At 38.7% G+C, this 20276-nt stretch overlaps 1 protein-coding gene across 1 annotated transcript in view; it reads right to left on the bottom strand.

Annotated features, from left to right (window-relative positions):
• Positions 1-20276, bottom strand: part of LOC102848618 (chromosome unknown open reading frame, human C11orf74) — an 80906-nt gene that overhangs the window by 33737 nt on the left and 26893 nt on the right. The window contains exons 2-4 of the mRNA XM_006883791.1: positions 12270-12427; positions 10607-10678; positions 8810-8876 (exon numbers count right to left, since the gene is read on the bottom strand). Coding sequence (XP_006883853.1) covers positions 8810-8876; positions 10607-10678; positions 12270-12427 — 297 coding nt within the window. The remainder of the gene's footprint in view (positions 1-8809; positions 8877-10606; positions 10679-12269; positions 12428-20276) is intronic.

Below are 20276 nucleotides of genomic sequence, written 5' to 3'. Positions count from 1 at the left end.
TCATCCTAGAGAGGGTTAAACCAGGCTACTCCTTGGAGGCAAGGATTCTGGGGCTTCGTCTGACATACTTTGGAAATGTTGTAAGGAGAGACAGGTCCTTGGAGAGGAATATCATGCTTGGTAGGGTAAAGGGACAGCGCAGGAGGGGAAGACCCTCTATGAGGTGGATTGATTCAGTGACTGGGGTAATCTGGATGGGTATGTCAGAGGCAGTGCGATTGGCATAGGATAGAGCAGGGTTTAGGGCTGTTGTATATAGGGTCACTATGAGTACCAAACGACTCAACGGCACATAACAACAACAACTGTCTTCTTGCTAGTATGGTTTCTGCTGAGAAATCAGCACTTAATCTTATTTGCCCTCCCTTAGAGGTTACTCTTTGCTTTTCCCTACCTGCTTTCAGAATTCTCTCCTTGTATTTGGTTCTGGCAAATTTGACTAAGATATGCCTTGGCATTTTTCTTTTGGGGTCTATTCTATATGGTATTTGTTCAGCTTCTTGAATACATATTCTCTCATTTTTCATTATGCCTGGAAAGTTTTCTTCTAGTAAATCTTCCCACAACTTACTTGGTGCATTTACCAGCCTCTTCCTGCTCTGGGATTCCAATTATGAGTACATTATTCCTCTTAATGGTGTCCCATATTATTCTTAGGCTTGCTTCTTTTTCCTTCCTTTTTGATTCTGCTTTTTGTTCTAGCAGATCACTGGTGAGAATTCTAAATTCTATTTTTCTCGATCTGTTTTCAACCTCTTTAACTCTGTTTATATATCCCTCCAAAATGTTGATACCATCTGAAACATTGGTCATCATATTCTGGATTGTAGTTTCTTTTTTCCAGAACTTCTAATGCCTGATTTGTTTTATCTGCATTGTCTTGAATTGGTGTGTTGTTGTTTGTTTTTTTTTTGTGGTTTTTTTTATTTTTCAGTTCTTCCTGGTTTTTGCTTGCAGAGTCCCGTGGTCCTTCATGTTTGTCTTTCACCCACTGAAAATAATCAATCATTGTCCTTTGGAATTCTGTGTCAAAGTTCCATCAGACTTTCTGGCTTTAGGAAATCCATTGATACTGTGTTACTTTTTGGGACTGACATCTGTTTTGGGTTTGTGTAGGGTGTGAAGTAGTCTGCTTCTTCTGTTTCACTGCTGTGGTAGAGTTTTTCATGCCTGAGGCCTTAGTATGCAGGCTGTTGGTCTATTAAGTTTGGCTCAGAACTCACTGCTCCAGAAGAGGGTGGGACAGCTACCCTGTCTGAGTTTCTTATCCTTTGAGTCAAGGGAAGATTTGCTTCAGTTGAAGAAAATTAACAGCCTTCTCTATCAGGCAACTGCCATGGCTAGGCTGGTCCAAATGGTCTGTAGTTCAGTCTCTGGGAGGGGGGAGGAAATGGATTCACCTGTGATACTGGTGCTCCTGGTATAGTTCAGAGGAGTGACAATGAGTCATCTCCCAGGTAGCAGGTAGTAGTCTAGTGCTCCAGACAGGAGGAGCAAGCAATCCAGGGCACACTGACAATTTTTTTTCTTTTTTAAAAACTTTTATTTTATACTGATTTGTTTATAAAGTTCATATACATTGATTTTCACACCAGATCTTTCCCATTTTCTTCAAAACCTCCCCTCAAAACTCACCAAATTGTGGGAACACACTGGGAAATTTTTAAGACTACTACCTATCTAATCGACTGGAAGAGACCCAAAGCAAGTTAATGATGACCACAGTAACACACGTGAGTGAGCAGTGATTTTGAAAATCATTATATAACTTGGGAGAGACTGTAGAGCATTATGCTAAGTGAACTAACCCAGTTACATAAGGGCAAATACTGTATAAGACCATTAATGTAGAAATAGAAAGATGACAAGTAAAATATGTATGAGGATCCAAGACAGGGAAGGGTAGAAGCAGAGGGGTGAGGATGGGCAAGGGACTAATCATAGGGTCACACAATTTGATGGGTGGAGGGAGGGGTGGGTAAAGGAATTGGGAAAGATCCTATGTGAAAATCAATGTATACAAACTTTTAAAGTAAACTAGTATAAAAGAAAAAATTTACTAAAAAAAAAAAAAAAAGGTTGTGTCCACCAAAAATAAAAATTGCTTTCCATTTGGGAGTCTAACTTTCAGCACCTAACTTTCAGCTTGGTGGGACTACACTAATGATATGAATGAGAGGATCAGCACCTTTTGAGTAAGAACATGCAAATGAGGTGTACATGCTACTAACAAGAATTTGGTCAGTCTTGCCACCTCACCAGGTTTAAACCGACTTGTTTAGAAGTATATAAACAGGAAGCTCACTACCAACAAGAAAGAAGAGGAGATAACAGCATGTGTCCATTTGGACCAGAAATTCCTGTGTAAGTCACACCAGAACTGAGCCTAAGGCAGCAGCAGCAGCAACCAGAGACCAGCAGGAAATAAAGCTAAGCAGGAACTTCCTCCACCATGGAGCCAGAATCAAGGACACTCACCCAGGCTTAACTGAGGCTAGGGTAGATACCATAATCAACAGGGCTAAGAGACCTATATCCTATTCCCAGCCTGAATGGTAACCTGTTAACTTCTGAAATATACTCCATAATTGTGCATATGGTCTGTGAGTTCTGTGTGATCATTATAATGGATTATCGGACCCTATAGTAGAGAAGCAAAGGCCGGAGAGGGACAGCAGGGGAAGAGTTGATAGAAGTAGGAATGGGTTTGATACTGTTGGTGTTGTATTTGGGGACTGTTCTCCCTTGTGGGATTACTAGAGGTCACATAACACCACCCCCCACCACCCACACGGTTTTAAAGTTGGTGAAAGCCAAAGCTAATAGTTAAGATACCATTTGAACAATCACTCACACCACAATATTTTAGTTCAATATGATTGGTGGAAAGGTTGGTTGTCTAATGCATCTAGTTATGAGTTATGGCACTGCAAATATCAGAAATATTAAATCAAAATAAATTCTCTTTACAGGGCCATTTAAAATAATCATTCTGATTGACAAGCCCAGGCAGCAGGGAGGACAACATTACAACTCCTTCAGTGAAACTCTTCACCTCACTCATCTATTTGCAGAGAAGGTAGGATTCTTAACATACACAAAAAAGATTCTTTCATGAAAATTCTATTGCCATGGGAACAATTCTCTTACAAACTTGACATCCTCCACACTTTAAATTCTTGTCATTCGCTTTTTCACTGTGAAAGCAAAATGCACAATGCATATATCTACTGGCCCCTAACATTGCTTCTTATACATGATAAATTCTCAACAAATACTTGCCGGCAGGAAATGAGTTTTCTGTATCTCCAATTTTAAACCACATGAAAAGTATCAACAGTCTACCTGACATATAACAGCACTGTGGATAATGTGAAATAAGCAAAGCCCTTGCCCTCAAGAACTAAATGTGTCACAGAGATAAGACTTTCATACATAAAATCAACCAGAGAATAATCAAGAACAAAACTGAATGGCTTTAGTTGTAAAAGTGACAGAAACTTATCAAAGGTTGAAACTAATATGAATTAAAGCAGTCTGGTAAGGCATATGCTATGATGAAAACAAAGTTATTCTTAAAACATTTTTTCATCATGGATGGGTTATTTCATATATATTCATATTCTCCTAGAAATTGGGGGAGATTAACTTAATTTGATCTCAATAATTTCCATCGCTGAAACAAAGGCTCAGTTACATCTCAACAACATGGGGGTTGGGGGAGGAATCCTCAGAACTTAACCAATTACATCAATAAATGGAGAAAAGATTGATGTTATCAAGAATTTCATTTTACTTGAATCTACAATCAAAATCCATGAACATAGTAGTCAAGAAATCAAAGGGCATGGGGCAAATCTTTGGAGAAAGACCTACTTAAAGTACTAAAGAGCAATGATATTCATTTAAAGAATAAGTTGTGTTACAGGGATTGGAGTGTGTCTCAACAAAGCACATGTATATTTGTATATAATGTTAAAATGTAAGCTATGTAATGATTCCCCTCCAAATCCTGATAAATCAAAGACTTGTAGAGGGATTAAGAGTGGATTAACCCCATTACAACCCTAACTGGATATAATTTGAGTTCCCCTTGGATGTGGCCAGTAATACCTTTTATCTCAGTAGAGGTAAAGGCGGAAGAAAGTATAGAGAATTGGTGCCTCAGTACCATCAAGAAATAATGTCAAGGACTGGAGTGCATCTTTTTTAGACCTGGGACCCTGTACAACAAAGCTCTTTGGCACTGAGGAAAGTCAAGAGTGCAAGGAGTTCTTCAGGACTATCAGGACTACAGATAAAGATGGGGAAAAGAACTTTCCTCCACAACCGACAGAGATAGAAGGCCTTGCCCTAGAACTGGCATCCTGAATTTGAAACACTAGTCTCCTAAACTCTATGAGAATAAATCTTTGTTACAAATACTTGTGGTATATTTGTTACTGTAGCATTCTATAACTAAGGTAGTGTACCTGACTCAAGCCTTGGCCATTTTCAGTTGCTCCATAAGTATGTGAAAGTTGGAAAATGAAAAGGAGGACAAAGAAGAAATGATGCCTTCAAATTGTGGTGTTGATAAAGAATATTAAATATACCACGAACTTCCAGAAGAACAAACAAATCTTTCTTGGAAGCATCATAGCCAGAATGTTCTTTGAAGGATGCAAAAGTCTGTTCTACATATTCTGGGCATGTTATCAGGAAGTATCAGTCCTTGGAGAAGGACATCATATGTGATAATGAGAGTCAGCAAGGTAAAAGTAGACGCTGCATAGATAAATTGACACAATGACTGAAAAACAGAGTTAAACACAGAAGAGATTGTGAGGATGGCATAGGATGAGGCAAAGTTTCATTTTCTTTAATAGGGTCACTAATAGTTAGAACTGACTCAATGACACCTACTAACAATAATAAAATAAGCACAACCAACCACAGCATAGCCACCAACCAACACAGCCAATTACAGCATAAGTGTACCTCTTAACCGGTATAATCAACCACAGCATAAGTATAACCATCAACCAATACAACCAACCATAGCATCAGTCTACCCATCATCCAACACAACCAATCACAGGATAAGCATAGCCACCAACCAACACAACCAACTACAGCATCAGTCAACCCATCAATCAACCAAAGCATAAGTGTACCCAGCAACCAGTACAACCAACCACAGCATAACTATACCCATCAACCAACACAACCAAACACAGCATAAATGTACCGATCAACCAACACAACTAACCACAGTATAACTATACCAAACAGCCACCAAAACTAAGCACAGTATAACTATATCCAACAACCAACACAACTAACCACAGTATAAGTACACCTAGCAATCAGTATAACCAATCACAGTGTAAGAATAGCCATCAACCAACACAACCAAACACAGCATAAATATACCCATCAATCAAAGAGAACAGGCTGGGGAAACTGTGAGTGGGAAATGAAAATGACCAGAAGATTCTTCCTACTCTAAAATGTTTTCTGCATGTCGTTGTTTCTGCGTGCCGCTGAACAGAACTGACCCACAGCTGACCCTCCAATGGATTTTCAGAGACAGTAAATTGCATGGGAGGAGATTACTCATCCTTCTCCTGTGGAGCATCTGGTGAATTTGAACTGCATGTGTTTGGGACTGCAGTGCTGTTTCTTACCACTAGGTCATTAGAGCTCCAAATGTTTCTGCATTTTAAGTAAAATCAATCTTAAACTATATATATTTTTTCTGGATAGCAATTTGAGTCAGCTACTCTAGACAGGACTGTCACTATAAATGCCCAGTACCATTAAGTTTCATTAACCACCCTATCTCAAAATCAAAGAAGGGGAAAAGTGACTAATTTGATGTCAAGTAATCACAGGACACCAAGCCCTCAGCACACAAGTGTCAGTCTCAGACATCTGCTCAATACAACTGCACAAAACTGGCTCAAAGAGGGGGAGGGGATCCACCAAAAACCAAATCAGTCTTCACTTTCCACCTGGGCTGCCAAAAAAAAAAAAAACCAACCAAAGATTGAGAAAGAATCATGCTCCTGAATCTCAGAGAATATTTATAAAAGCAAATGAAGGGAACAAATAAAGTTGATGGCTGAAAAACAATATGCAACCCACTTCCTGGTTGCCAGAGGCAAATCTGCTGCTTAAACAATAACAACATAATCTAATCAGTAAACCTCCCAGCTGCCAAAATTATACAAGCAACTTGCCTATTTAAAATGTCACATTTCCCATCTGATATAAATATTTGCCTTCTGCTCACATTCCTGAAGTGTAATGCAAATTAAGCCTAAACTGAAATTCACCTTGGCACAGAAGATTTCATTATTTTCTTTTCAAGTGACCCAGATTGTTTATTATGAAAATCGTGGAGTCCTGGTGGTCTTTGCAGTAATTGGGATGGATCACCGAAGCCTGGGTGGCTTTTCAATCTAGGTTTCTCCCCATTATTTTGCACATGGGAAGATCTTGGCTCACTGAAATCCACTGAGACTTGGTTCAGCCTCAGTAGTCTTTCATGCACAAATGCAAGACTGCCTGTAGTGTGATTTCTGGAAAAATCAAATGACCAAGATTCTTTTACTGTTTTGGTTTTGTTTTGTTTTTTAACATAAAGAAATACAGCTAGTAATAAATTATACAAAACCTAACAATGTTTACAGAAAAGCATGGAAAAGGTTAAAGGCCAATTTAAAAGATCAATATGACAAGAATCAGATAAGCTTTTCTAAGAGCTTATTCATGCAATTCTTTGGATAAGTAAATTTATATACAGACTGTCTCCTTATATACAGGAGACAAGAGATTTAAACCATCGCTAAAATGGTCAACACAGGCACTTCTGTGTCTTTCTGTAAGATTAATTTTACAATGTAAACAAACTACATGCAGACTAGAAGCATTTTTTACCATACGACATCCATAGACCTCTGGTCTCAGAATCCCCTGGGATACTGGCTCAGAAAGAAGATCCCTACATGTTACCAAAGACAATCTTAATTAGAAGCCCTTTTGGAAATAAATCTCAGGAGTCTGCATTTTTAATAAGCACTCTCTCCCGAAAAGTGATACCAAAAAGCAGTGTGCTTGTCTGGCAAAGGCAGCATGCTGACAAGTCCTTAGCTCTCCCTCCTAATCCAATTGCAGGCCCCGATGCTGCTCTCTTATGGAAATCCAGAGCCTTCTAGGGTATTAAAGTTAGAGAACCTCTCCCTGAAGGCTAGGATTCCTTTAGATGTTTGATTTCACTTGAGCCAAATAAGTAACTAAAAATCTGCAAAGTCTACCAGTTAATAGCGTACTTGGGAAACAATCCCTTCAGTGGAGTGGTGTGGATTTTTCTGAGTAAATTAATAACACTAGCTGCTTCCTTTTACCAAAGTGTCTCAAAATCCGTCAGAGAAATCAGAGCAAGGGTTTTTACTACCAATGTACAGAGAGCTGGTACTACTAAATCAGCTATACCCATTCACTTTAATCCCTGCCCAGTTATAAATAAGACCCACCCCAACAATAATGCTCATAATTAATATGTACAACTACCCAAGACTGTGAGGATGCTGAGATTGTTTCAGACTTTGGGCATGTTATCAAGAGGCACCAGTCCCTGGAAAAAAGACACCCTAGTTGGTAACGAGGGTCACTGAAGTAGATATGTGACACTGACACCCTGGCTACAACAAAGGCTCTGGCACAGCAGGAAGCATCGCAGCGGTGCAGGACGAGGTGGTGTTTTCTTTGATTGTACACAGGGTCACCATATGCTGGACTAGTGTTAGGTGTTGAAGGCACCGAGCAACAGCAACAAGAGACGACAAACAACACATCCCACACCTCTCAGGAAATCATGCCTCCCCTAGTATTTAATAACGATTTCAAGATAGTCTTCCATATTAAATCAGCAATAAGAGTTTTAAAACAAATAATTCTCATTTTAACTCACTTGAAAGGTCTTTTGAAAAAGAGAAGATGACAATATTTTGCAGAAATTTCAGCCAGGAAAGGAAACAGGTCAGTGGTCTAGTATTAAGAAATGTTCCCAGTCTAAACCATGAGGAAAAACGCTTTAGGGGGAGTTTTTATAAAATCACTTTAGTGTTTAGTTTTATATATTTAATAAATACTTCTAAGAGCAAAAATTTCAATTTCATTTTGTTTACATTCATGATGATCAATTCTGATCACTTTTATGATGAATTATTTCTGATTTGTATGATCAACTGCTATTTTATCTCAATTTACAACATGTGCTTCTAGCAAAAAGGCTGGATTATTAATGGCTGCACCCGAAGATGGCCAAGAATGAGTCAAGTGGCAGTACAAAGGTTGCTGGGTCATTTGTGACTCTCAGGCCCTGGGTGTCACAGGAGGACTGTGCTCCAAAGACTTTCAATGGCCTTTTTTCCTCAGAATTAAGTCCAAGATGCATCTGGATGAATTGATGCCTCCATATTTTGATTGGCATGGAGCTCTGGTGGAAAACCCAAAGGCAGGTGCCTCCGTGACAGTTTGAATCCATGAGCCACTCCAAAAGGGAAAAATAAGCAATCTCCTCCCATGTGACTTACAGCCTCAGAAACTCAAAGGAAGGTCGGCTATGGATTGGCTCAGTCTCAATGGCAATGAGTTTGAGTTTCGAGATTTTAGGTTAGGAACTGAGCACATTCACCATTCACACAACCCAGGAGGTGGAGAGTTTATTTTAAAGAAAAGAAAAAGAGGACACTATTAAAGACCTTACTTATGGTTAAAAGAGGTCAAATAGTATAGAAATAAAAATAGAAGGTATACATACCCTTGCTCATCTGGGGCTGAATATCTTCATTTATGTCCAAATCTTCTAAAGTTAGAAAATTGTCTATCTAGAATACAATTATAATCATCATTTTATGCGAATCAGGATGAAAGGAGAAACGCAATTGCAACTAAGAGTTAATGATTCCACTTCCACAACAACACTCAATTGAGTCCCTGAATCTCTCTATCTCATGATTTGTGACCCAGCACAGAGCCTTTGTGTTCACTGGACACTCTCAAAGATGTCTGAAAGCAGTGTAAACTTGGATATTGGCCTGGATTTTGTGGGCACCTTAGAAATATCTCTATATTCAAAAGGAAAAAAAAAAGTTTGGAGATATTTTTGAAAAGGGACCTTTCCCCAAATTCTATCCCAGATTTTATGTGAAAACTATGAGAGAGCTCTGGTAGGCAGTATGTATGGAGTTGGTCACATTGCTAACTAAAAGGTCATAACCCTCGCAGTTCAAATCCACCAGTCGCTACCTCAAAGAAAGACAATCTCCTCCCAGGTGATTTACAGCCACTGAAAACCAACTGGAGGGTCAGGTACAAGTCTGTGACAACTTGATAGAAATGAGTGAGTTGAAGGTACCACAAAATGGAGAGCACAAAACATTTTTAGGTTTTTTATTTTTACCTAAGTTCTCACATCAACAGTAATGATGAATCTGAATGCTTCCTTGTAGCATGATGAGTAAGGGAGAAGATACCAAAGAAAGCAGGCGAGAGAAGTTCATTCACAACAAAATCATCCTGCCCCAACTAATGCACAAGAGAGGTGAGGAGGGCAAAATGATCAAGTGGTCTCTCTTTGGGGCAAATAAAACTGAAAATTACTTCAAAGGTTTAAGCAGAGCAAATGACTTCTACAGACACAACAGCAGCATTTTAGGGAACACCATTCCACACTGAATACTGCTTTCCACAGCAAACAGACAATGAGGTATCTTAGAGTAACACAATGATAACATTTCAGACACCAACTAAATCGTTTCAGGTGATTACCAGAGTGTAAATAAAATTGTTTCATTACTGGTACAAATGAGATCCAGTAAAGGCTTACTGCCATGTGCATTTTATGCCCCATGACCTAAAACACATGTATGATGACAAAGTAAATGAAAATTACAAGGCTAAATTTCATAATTGGGATTTAAAAGATAAGCTGAGTCTTTTTTCCCCAAACTTGACAAGCCAGACCACGGTTACCACATAAGACATAGATGTGTTATTCCTATTGTTTCTGAATACATAATTGTCATTATTCCTTGGCACCCAATGACAGCAACGCAGGCATCTTCCATGATGTGACAGTAACTAAAACTTGGGATCTCCTGTATTATGTTGTTGTTGTTGTTGTTGTTGTTGTTGTTGTTATGTACCGTGGAGTTGGAATTGACCTATAGCTGACCCTATGGCAGGTTTTCAGAGACAGTAAATTGCACAGGAGGAGACTGCCCATTCTTGTCCCATGGAGCAGCTAGTGGATTTGAACCGTGTGCCTTTGAGCTCAGCTTCTTGCCACAAGGACACCAAAGCTTTCTCTGTTGTATTATAATTTTCTTAATCGTATATGCTAAGGGGAATTAGAATACTATTCTTCTACCAAAGTATTCTTCTCAATTGCTACATTTTGGTGGAAAATATCCAGAGTTCAACTAAGCAAGGATATTGTGATGGACTCAAATACCAACCTTTTTAAAAAAAAAAATTACTGCTGAATTCTCCCACACTGTGCAAAAATAAACAGTCCTACTTTTCTGCTGTGGAACAAAACTGGATCCTGCCTTACCTTTACCTTTCCTGCCCAATTCAGATCACCTTGCAAAGAACTGCCAACTCTTTTGCTTTCACCCATCACAATCTGAAAATACAGTAAAGACATACTGATGTCAAAATAAAAGGACAAGATATAAAGGCATTGATCTTGTAAGCCCTTCAGACAATAAAACTATCCCCCTCCAATTTTTATTATTTAACAATGCATAATGGGCCACATTCACTAAGCCACAGCAGTGGTCAGGCAGAAGCCTTCCAAAGGTCTGACTCCCACTTCAGTCCTCTAGATACCAGGTAACCCAGGTAACCCAGAGGAGAAGACTCAACCTCTGCTTACTCATCTGTAAAATAGGAACAGTCTCTCCTCATCATTAGCCCACCTTCTAACCTATCCCATCTCAACATACCTCTGCAGGACAAATTTTCACATTATGAGAAGACAATGACACTCAGCTCCTGCTTCTCACTTGCTGGTCAAATATAATATGTAATATAATTCAAAGATATACAAACTAAATTGGTAGTTTGTTGTGTTTGAGGAGAACCTTGTTCTAATTGGTACAGAACTTGTCTTTCAGATTGTTGTACTGGATAATTTGTGGGTTACTGTGATACTAAAAGCTGTGCCATTTGTGTGTCAAATGCCCTAAGGGTTACCCATAGTGGACAGGTTTTAATAGAGGTTCCACATTAAGACATGCTAGGAAGCAGACTGGCCATCTACTTCTTAAATAAGAGGTCTCTGAAAACCCTATCAACACAGTGACTGCCACAGTGGACTCTAGAGCATCAGGAAGTGTGTCGATGGCACAGGATAGGATAGGGTTCGGATCCCCTGTTCATAGGTTCACTATGAGTCATACTTGATTCTATGGCACCAGCAACAGCAACAATGACTACCAGGAGGTCAAAAAAATCTTCCAATGGAGGGAACAAGAAAAATGTTTCATACTCAGAGTCAACTTGGGGGCCAAAGTTCTAGAAATAATTATGGATTTCTACTGTAAACAAATATATTTCTAATAGAAATATTTGTTTTCTTTTCTAAAGTCACAATATCAGAAACAGTTCTATTCACATTTCCATAGGTAAGATTTGATTAGATAAAAAGCAGAAACTCTAATAACTAATAGAGATGCTTCCATTATAAGGGCTCCCTGATAATTCAAAACCACAATAAAAGAGTCTTAAAAAGAGCAGGCAATATTTATTGACAAACTCATGCAGCAGAAAAGATGGATAATAGATTCTGCTAGGCATCTGAGAGAAAAGAATCTAGGAATGGTAAAAGAGAACGTTCCATTTTACAAAAAGTTGGAAAAGAAAACTTTTATCTCAAAGAAAAGTTAAAGGAAATATAATTTGAAGAATACTTTCTAAACAATTGAGCATTATATTTTAAAAGAAAATTGAAGATTAACCAAGTTAGGTCAAACACACTGGCTGGGGGGGTTGTTGGGCTGGTGAAAAAAAAAACAACAAAACAACACTGGCTGGTAAAATCAGGAAATGTAATAATGATGTTCAATGAAGTATCCCAATGAAACGCCTAGAATTAAGATTCTTAGTAACTGATTCAATAACTGTCCAGTATTTTTATGGGGTTTCCCCCCCCAGTTCATGGAAAAAAGCTTCTTTTCTTTTATATTGTTTCTATAAATTTGCTATCTTATTACCTGTTCTTCTTCTGAACACTGAGATGAAGTATGAAGAAAGGCCGTTTTGGTTCTGAGATGATGGTCATTTGGTCCCATTTTAGGAATGCACTTTGCTGCGGCAACTACATTTTCAGAACAATCAGCTCCAAATGCTCCCTTTTTGGTCCCATTATCCTCTGAAATGATAAGCAACATGATACCAGGAGACATTTACCACACCCTGACTGGTTTACTTTATTGGGAAACTTTGTTTCAAAATATGAATACCTTTCAAAGAACTCCTAACTACTGTATGCTGGAGGCATTGCATACACCTTAACATTACAAAGTTTATTCAACAAATACTCTAACTCTGGTAGTCTAGCTTGTAGGGAGTTTGCTCCTAACCCAAAGGGCACAACTATCTGGTGGTTATAATGTACCATCAGCTGCAACCTCAAAAACCCAATGAAAGATCACCTTTAGAACATGATTAGGTATTACTGGCATGACAAGAGTCCAGAATAACAATGTTATTGTTGTTAGGTGCTGCTAAGTCAAGTATGATGTCTAGTTACCCTATCAAAAATAGAGCTGAACCCTGTCCTACCCTCTGGCAACATTCTGACACATTAGAACATTTTGCTATAGTCAGTGTGTCGAATCCATCTGGTTGAAGGTCTTCCTCTCTTTCGCTGTCCCTCCACCTTTCCAATCATGATGTCCTTCTTCAAGGAGCCTCTCCTAGCAACATGCACAAAGTATGCAAAATGAAGCTTCACTATCCTTGCCTTCAAGGAGCTTTCTGGCTTCACTTTCTCTAAGACATACTTGTTTGTTTTTTGGCAGTTCATGTGATATTCAATACTTCCCTCCAATACTGTATCTCAAAGGAATCAATTCTTCCTCTGTCATTCTTATTCATTGTCCAGCTCTGAGAGGGGCAGTGACTGAAAAGACCATTTCTGAGTCAGGCACACCTTACTCCTCAAACTAACATTATTGCTCCTCATTAGTTTGGTCTGTGACTGCAGACTTTATCAGTGCAATATATCTCCTAACATCCTGATCCAGTATACTTACTGTGGATCCAAGAAAAAATGAAGTCATTGATAGTTTCAATCTTTTCTCTATCATCTATCATTATCCACCTATTAGTCCAGTGATGAGAATTTTTGTTCTGACGTTGAGATGTAATCTATATTAAAGGCCACAGTGCTAATACATACTAATATCATTTTATACATTTTATTACTATTAAACATAGTAATACTATTTTATTATAGTTTATAGTAAGATTAACTTGACATATAGTAATATTATTTTATTATAGAATAATAAGAAATTATTTTTCACATTATTGTATCTTTCTATACTATCTCTATATGCAGAACAGATTATCCAAAAGGCTGGGCTCTATGAGGAGAAATGTAGTATCAGGATTGGAAGAAGACTCAACAATCTGTATTATGCAGATGGCACAACCTTGCTTGTTAAAACTAAGGAGGGCCTGAAGCATTTGCTACAGAAGGTCAAGGACTGAAACCTTCAGTATGGATTGAAGCTCAATATCAAGAAAACAAATATTCTCATCACTGGGCCGACTGTAAGCATTATGGTAGATGGTGAAGAGATTAAGACTGTTAACCACTTTAGTTTGCTTGGCTCCACAATCAGTACTCTTGGTGCCAGCAGCCAGGAAATTAAAAGGTGAATTGCATTGGGAAAGTCTGCTGTCAGAGACCTCTCCAAAGTACTGAAGAGCAACGATGTCAGTCTGGAAACTAAGGTGTACCTGATACAAGCCATGTTGTTGTTGTGTTATGTGCCATTGAGTTGCTTGTGACTCATAGCGACCCTATGTACAACAGCCCTAAACTCTGCTCTGTCCTGTGCCAACTGCACTGTCTCCGATACACCCATCCCGATTATCCCAGTCACTGAATCAATCCACCTCATAGAGGGCCTTCCTCTCCTGTGCTGTCCCTCCACCCTACCAAGCATGATGTCCCTCTCCAAGGATCAATCCCTCCTTACATGTCCAAAGTATATCAGACAAAGCCTCAGAATCCTTGTCTCCAAGGAGCCACCCAGTTTAACCCTCTCCAGGATGAATCTGTTTTCCTAGCAGTCCATGGTACTCTCAGTACTCTTCTCCAGCACCACAGATCAAAGGCATCAATTCTCCTTCTATCCTCTCCTAGTCATTGTCCAACTCTCTGATTGCAAGACCATGACCTGTATCAGACACACCTTAGTGTCCAGAGAGACATCATTGCTTTTCAGAACTTTGGAAAGGCCCCTAACAGCAGACAAGCCATGGTGATGAGGTAAGTGTGTTAGAGGCAATAAGACTGGCACAGGATAGAGCAGGGTTTAGGACTAATAGGGTTGCTATGAGTGACAGGCAACTCAAGGGCACATAACAACAACAACAACATTTTAATAATTATAGAGAATTCCACTGTATAAATGATAAATAGTTCAACTAATACTTTATTCTTGTTTGTTCACAATTATAAATTAGGAACTCTCTCATCTTAAATCTATGCACATTCATGATTACCTCGCTGGAATAAGAGTCTAATATTAAAGACCAGATTTTTTTTAAAGACCAAATTTAAAGACAGACTATTATATCACAATGCCGTGAACATAAATGGAGTGAAAAATGAAAGGGAAGTAAGTTTTGTGATGAAATATTAGTTTGGTCATGTTGGATTTGAAGTATCAAGTAGAAATTATGGTAGAACTGTCCTGGGGACAGACATTTCAGTAAACTAGACTAAAGTGATTAAGTAAACAATAAAATTCTTTGTAATAGTTGTCATAATTTGCTGCTGTCAAGTCAATTCCAACCCACGGTGATCCCATGTGTTACAGAGTAGAATTTCCATGGCTGTAACTTTAATGAGAGCACTAATGGCTTCGTGGTCTTGAACTGCACTGCAAATGCAAAGCTATGTGGCTTGAACCTACCAGCCGCTCCACAGGATTAGGCTGAAAACATACCACCCTAGTTTTTCCTATACAGTACTTCTGAGCAGATTCAAACTATAATCCATTTGGTTTTCAGTAGTAATAATAAAACATATTGGCACAGAATAGAGCAGGGTTTAGGGCTGTTGTACATAGGGTTGCTATGAGTTGTAGGCAACTCAACAGCACACAACAACAATAAAGGCTAACATTTACTTGGTACCAGACACTCTCATGAGCATTCCATGAATTATCTCATTTAAGTCTAACAACCCTAGTGATAGCTCCTGCTTCAACCCACACTTGACTGTTGCTGGGAACCATCAAGTGAATCCTTCTCTTGATGAGTCACTATGAAGTGATCCTAAATGACAGAGGAGGATTGCTTCATCAGATTCCCTACAGTGTTCTGTTCTCTCTCTCTCTTTTTTAATATTGGTTTGCGTACAAAATTCATGTGCATTGTGTTTCACACTATTCTTAATTCCTATTGTTTCATATAATCATTCCCATGTTTTTATATTTATTAGATCATGACCATCATTACCCTGTCTTTTCACCTGGATACTTCCCATTTCCTTCACCCCTTTCCTCCACCTACCAAAAAGTACAACCCTGTGGTTTAGCCCCCTACCCATCCTTACCCCTCCACTGATACCCCTTCCCTCCTTGGGCTCGCATACATATTTAATTAGTTGTTGCTGTTGTTGTTGAGTACCATGTAGTCAGAACTGAGCCATAATTGACCCTCCAGCAGGTTTTCAGAGGCAGTGATCACACAGGAGACTGCCCATCTTTCTCCTGCAGAGTAGATGAGGGATTCAAACCGCATGCCTTCAAGACTGCAGCACAGGTTCTTACTAGTTATCCTTCTATTTTTACAACAATGGTCTTATGCAGTATTTGTCATGAGGTGACTGAGTTAGTTTACTCAGCAGAAAGAGATCATCAGGTATTCTCTCCCATAGAGTTGCTGTTGAGCGAACAATCAAGTTTTCAGTTAGTGGTTGAGAATGGAATCATTCAGCTTCCAGTTTCCTCATTCCCATCTTACATACAAATAAACCAAGGTCACAGAGAAACTGTGTAACTTGCTTAAGGTCAAAGAGCTGAAAAAAAAACAGAGCAGAAATCTGAACCCAAGCCTATCTAATGCTGGAACCAGTATTCCTACCCAGTGTGCGATTTGAAACGGTATAATAAGTCAAAGAAGATGATCCTTACAGAAGCTGAAGAAAAGCTCAGAAAGAAGGCAAAGAAGGAAGAAGAGTGCATAGTACATTCCAAAATGGCAAGAGCAAACACTAAAATCACTCTCGGTGATCACTAGAAATGTGATGTTATTGTAAGGAATGACTGAGTCCATTTCAATTCACACCAGCTTCAAGTGACACAATGGTTAAGCACTTAACAGCTAACTGAACAGCTGGTGCTTTGAGCTTACCCAGTGACTTCTTAGGAGAAAGAACTGTCAATCGGCTTCTGTAAAGACTGTAGTCAAGAAAATCCTGTGGGTATACAATCTCACCTGAGGTCACTATGAGCTGAATCATTGTTGTTAGGTGCTGACCAGTCAACCAGAAATCATAGCAATCTTATCAATAATAGATCTGAACCCTGCCCTATCCTGTGCCATCCTCGTCATCTCTGATATACTTGAGACCACTGATTGAGTCACTGCATCAATTCATCTCATTGAGGGTCTTCCCCTTTCTCGCTGACCCTTCACCTTTCCAAGCATGACATCTTTTTCCATCAATATGTTGCCCAGAAGAGACACATTTAAGAAATCAGGAGAAAGATAAACTAAAAATTAAAGGTGGGCATATACCAACCAAACGGTGTATATATAAGAAAGCTGGAGTGGCAAAACTAGTCTCTGATAAAATAGGTTGAAGGAAGAAAACCACCAAAGATAAAGAAGGACACTATGTAACAATTAAAAGCACAATAGATCACAAGGATATATCCTTAGTTAAATCTACACACCAATCTATGATAGATCTACAAAATATGTAAACAACTATTTATAGACTTTAACAAAGAAATAGAGAACAGTGCAACAGTAGTAGATTTCAAAATACCACTTTTACCAAAAGACAGGTAAGAAACTCAACACAAAACAACTATGAGATATCAACTCATCCCAGTAAGAATAGCAAGATTTAACAGAACTGCAAGCGACAAATGCTGGCGAGGTTGTGGAGAAACTGGAACCGTTATTCACTGTTGGTGGATGTGTAAAATGGTGCAACCATTGTGGAAGGTGGTGTTGCGCTTTCTCATAAAGTTGCAAATAGAGATACCATTTGGCCCAGCAATTCCACTACTGGGAATATACCTAAAGAGACCATAAGTATTTTATAAATTCCAGATATAAGTCCCTTATATGACATGTTTGGATGTGCATAGGGATTTCTTAGAAGGTCCCAGTCATCTATTTTATCTTCTCCTGGCTGTAGATTTTTCAGGATACTTAGAAGACTGTTTATGTTGTGGATTAGGACTACTAAAGTTCTTTCAAGCTTTTCTTTAATGAAGTTTATAGTCCTTGGTTTTAGTCCTAGATCCATAATCCACCTTGAGTTTGTTTTTGTATATGGAGTGAGGTGAGGATCTTGCTTAAGTCTTCTGCGGATAGTTTTCCAATTCTGCCAACACCATTTATTAAAAAGGCTATCGTTTCCACACCTAACTGATTTTATCTCCTTGTCAAAAATCAGTTGACCATAAATAGTTGGGCTGATTTCTGGGTTTTCAATTCTATTCCATTGATCTATGTGTCTGTCACTGTACCAGTACCATGCTAATACCATTTGACCCAGCAATCCCACTACTGCGACTATATCCCAAAGAGACCATAACCGACATCCAAGCAGATATATGCACACCCATGTTTATCGTGGCTTTGTTTACAATAGCAAGGAGCTGGAAACAACCTAAGTGCCCATCAACAATTGAATGGATAGAGAAGCTCTGGTATATTCACACAATGGAATACGCTGCATTGAAAAACAAGGAATCTTGCAATATTATTCAAAATGGGTGACCCTGGAGGACATTATGATGAGCGAAATATCTCAGTCACAAAAGGACAAATACTGCATAGTGCCACTGTTGTAAAACAGGACTGACATTGTGAGAAAGATAGGATAAATAATGTATACTGCATTGAAACAGATGAGGGAGAAAACTGTTTAAAAGGGATATGTGATTAGGTATTATTGTCAGGACAGAAATCCAGAACGAAGGCTGCTTAGTGGAGTGGACCTGGGGGGAGGGATTGTAAAACAATGAAAGCATTTTTCTTTTACTTTTCAAATAAAAGAGTGTACTGGGGGGGAGGGGTGGGCAAGGATAAAAGTGCAACAGTGAATGAATGGAAATCCAAAGTATCTGTCAATTTTCATTAAAATTAAGAAAAAATTAAAAAAAAAAACAACACTGGGGAGGGAAATAAGAAACTCAATAAAGATGAGAAGAATTAAAACATATTCGACCTCATAGGCACTTTCAGGGTACGTCTCCCAACAAAAACTCAGTTTCCTTTCTTCTCAAGGCCCACAGATTAACTCTGGGATCCCTTTAAGTCACCACTTAGAGAGTCATAACACAGAGAAGTTGCCCCACCTATTCACAATGTGATAGGGGCTAGAAAAGAATGTTCACTGTCTCGGGCTGTTATTTCAGGGCTTAATGTTAACAAGGAACAGCCCAGCTTATCCTAGTAAAGAATGCAATTCCTAAATTCCCCTTGCTACACTACTGCCCTATTGCAAATAAACAGCAGTGGTTTTCACTATTGGCTTTTCTAAGCATTTAATCATCAGTAAGAAATAAAAAGTTTATAAAAGATGTCTCTCGGTGTTTCCTATTTTTCATTAGACTAGAGATTTTCCAACTTTATCTAGTAGTGAAAACCATTTGTAAATAAAATCTTATACCAACACCAATATAAAAATAGATAAAAGCGCATTTCCCCCCCCACTGGCTTCACTCTTCATTTCCCACCACATATCTCTGACAATAACTGCACCAAACAATCTCTGTTCCCTACCTAAGGACAAAAAAAGTGCAGCTACATTACTCTCTCCAGTCTCAAATTGTATTGGTCAATATTCTCCCTTCTCTGTGAAGACACTTGAATTTGTGATCTCTCAGTTCTTCCACCATTTCTGAGTCCGTTCTTTCAGACCTGCTTTCATGTGCTGCTTGATGAGGTCACTCTTCCTATATCTTATGTATCATGTTAGTCTCCTTCAGTACACAAAATATAGACATATATGTGTATTATTCTTTAATTAGTATCTTCTTCTTCATAAAACTCCAAGTAACATGTTCTTTCCTTTACATTAAATACACACTCAATATCCAGTGCATATTCTCACCCAAATATTTCAATGGACGAAGGCAGAAACTTCAGTCTTAGCAACTGGAAGTGGAAGGCATTATGAATTGAGTAAGTTGATGTGAAATTTGCTAAAAAGGTTGCTTGAATAACCAGAAGCATAAAGATTCAAGTGAATAAGAAAGAACTTACTAATCTCAGGACTTCGCTTAGCATTCCTCTGTTAAGAGTTACAAAGATGGTCTACATCGGCTTTAACACGTTGCCGCAAATGACGGCAAATGTGTTTCTAAGCACAGCCGTCAATTTAAAAAGTGTGCCGCAACGTGTTAAGGAATATGAGAACTACTACAGAGTGAAGACAGGTACGCTGCAGTCGAGTTATTGTTAGGTGCTGTCACGTCAATTCTGCCTCAAGGTAAATCTACGTATAACAGATTGAAACCTTACCCAATACTGTGCTGTCCTCATAATCTCCCCTGTGCTTAAACCCGTTACTACAATCACGATGCCAATCTATCTTGTTAAGGATCTTTTGTTTCTCTGACCCTCCATTTTTCTAGGCATGATGTTCTACAAGAACTGGCCCTTCCCGGTAACATGCCCAAAAGAGTGTAATAAAAAGTCTCACAGCCCTTCATTTTTTTTTTATTAAATTTAGGTTGTTTATTTTTCATTTCAATGAACATCTACAGAGATTTGGGGATTCCATTCATTCA

This window comes from Elephantulus edwardii, unplaced genomic scaffold (assembly GCF_000299155.1).
Source record: "Elephantulus edwardii isolate Elephantulus edwardi_28Jun2011 unplaced genomic scaffold, EleEdw1.0 scaffold00029, whole genome shotgun sequence".
In the NCBI taxonomy this organism is placed as follows: Eukaryota; Metazoa; Chordata; class Mammalia; order Macroscelidea; family Macroscelididae; genus Elephantulus; species Elephantulus edwardii.
This window is presented reverse-complemented; position numbering and strand designations above follow the sequence as displayed.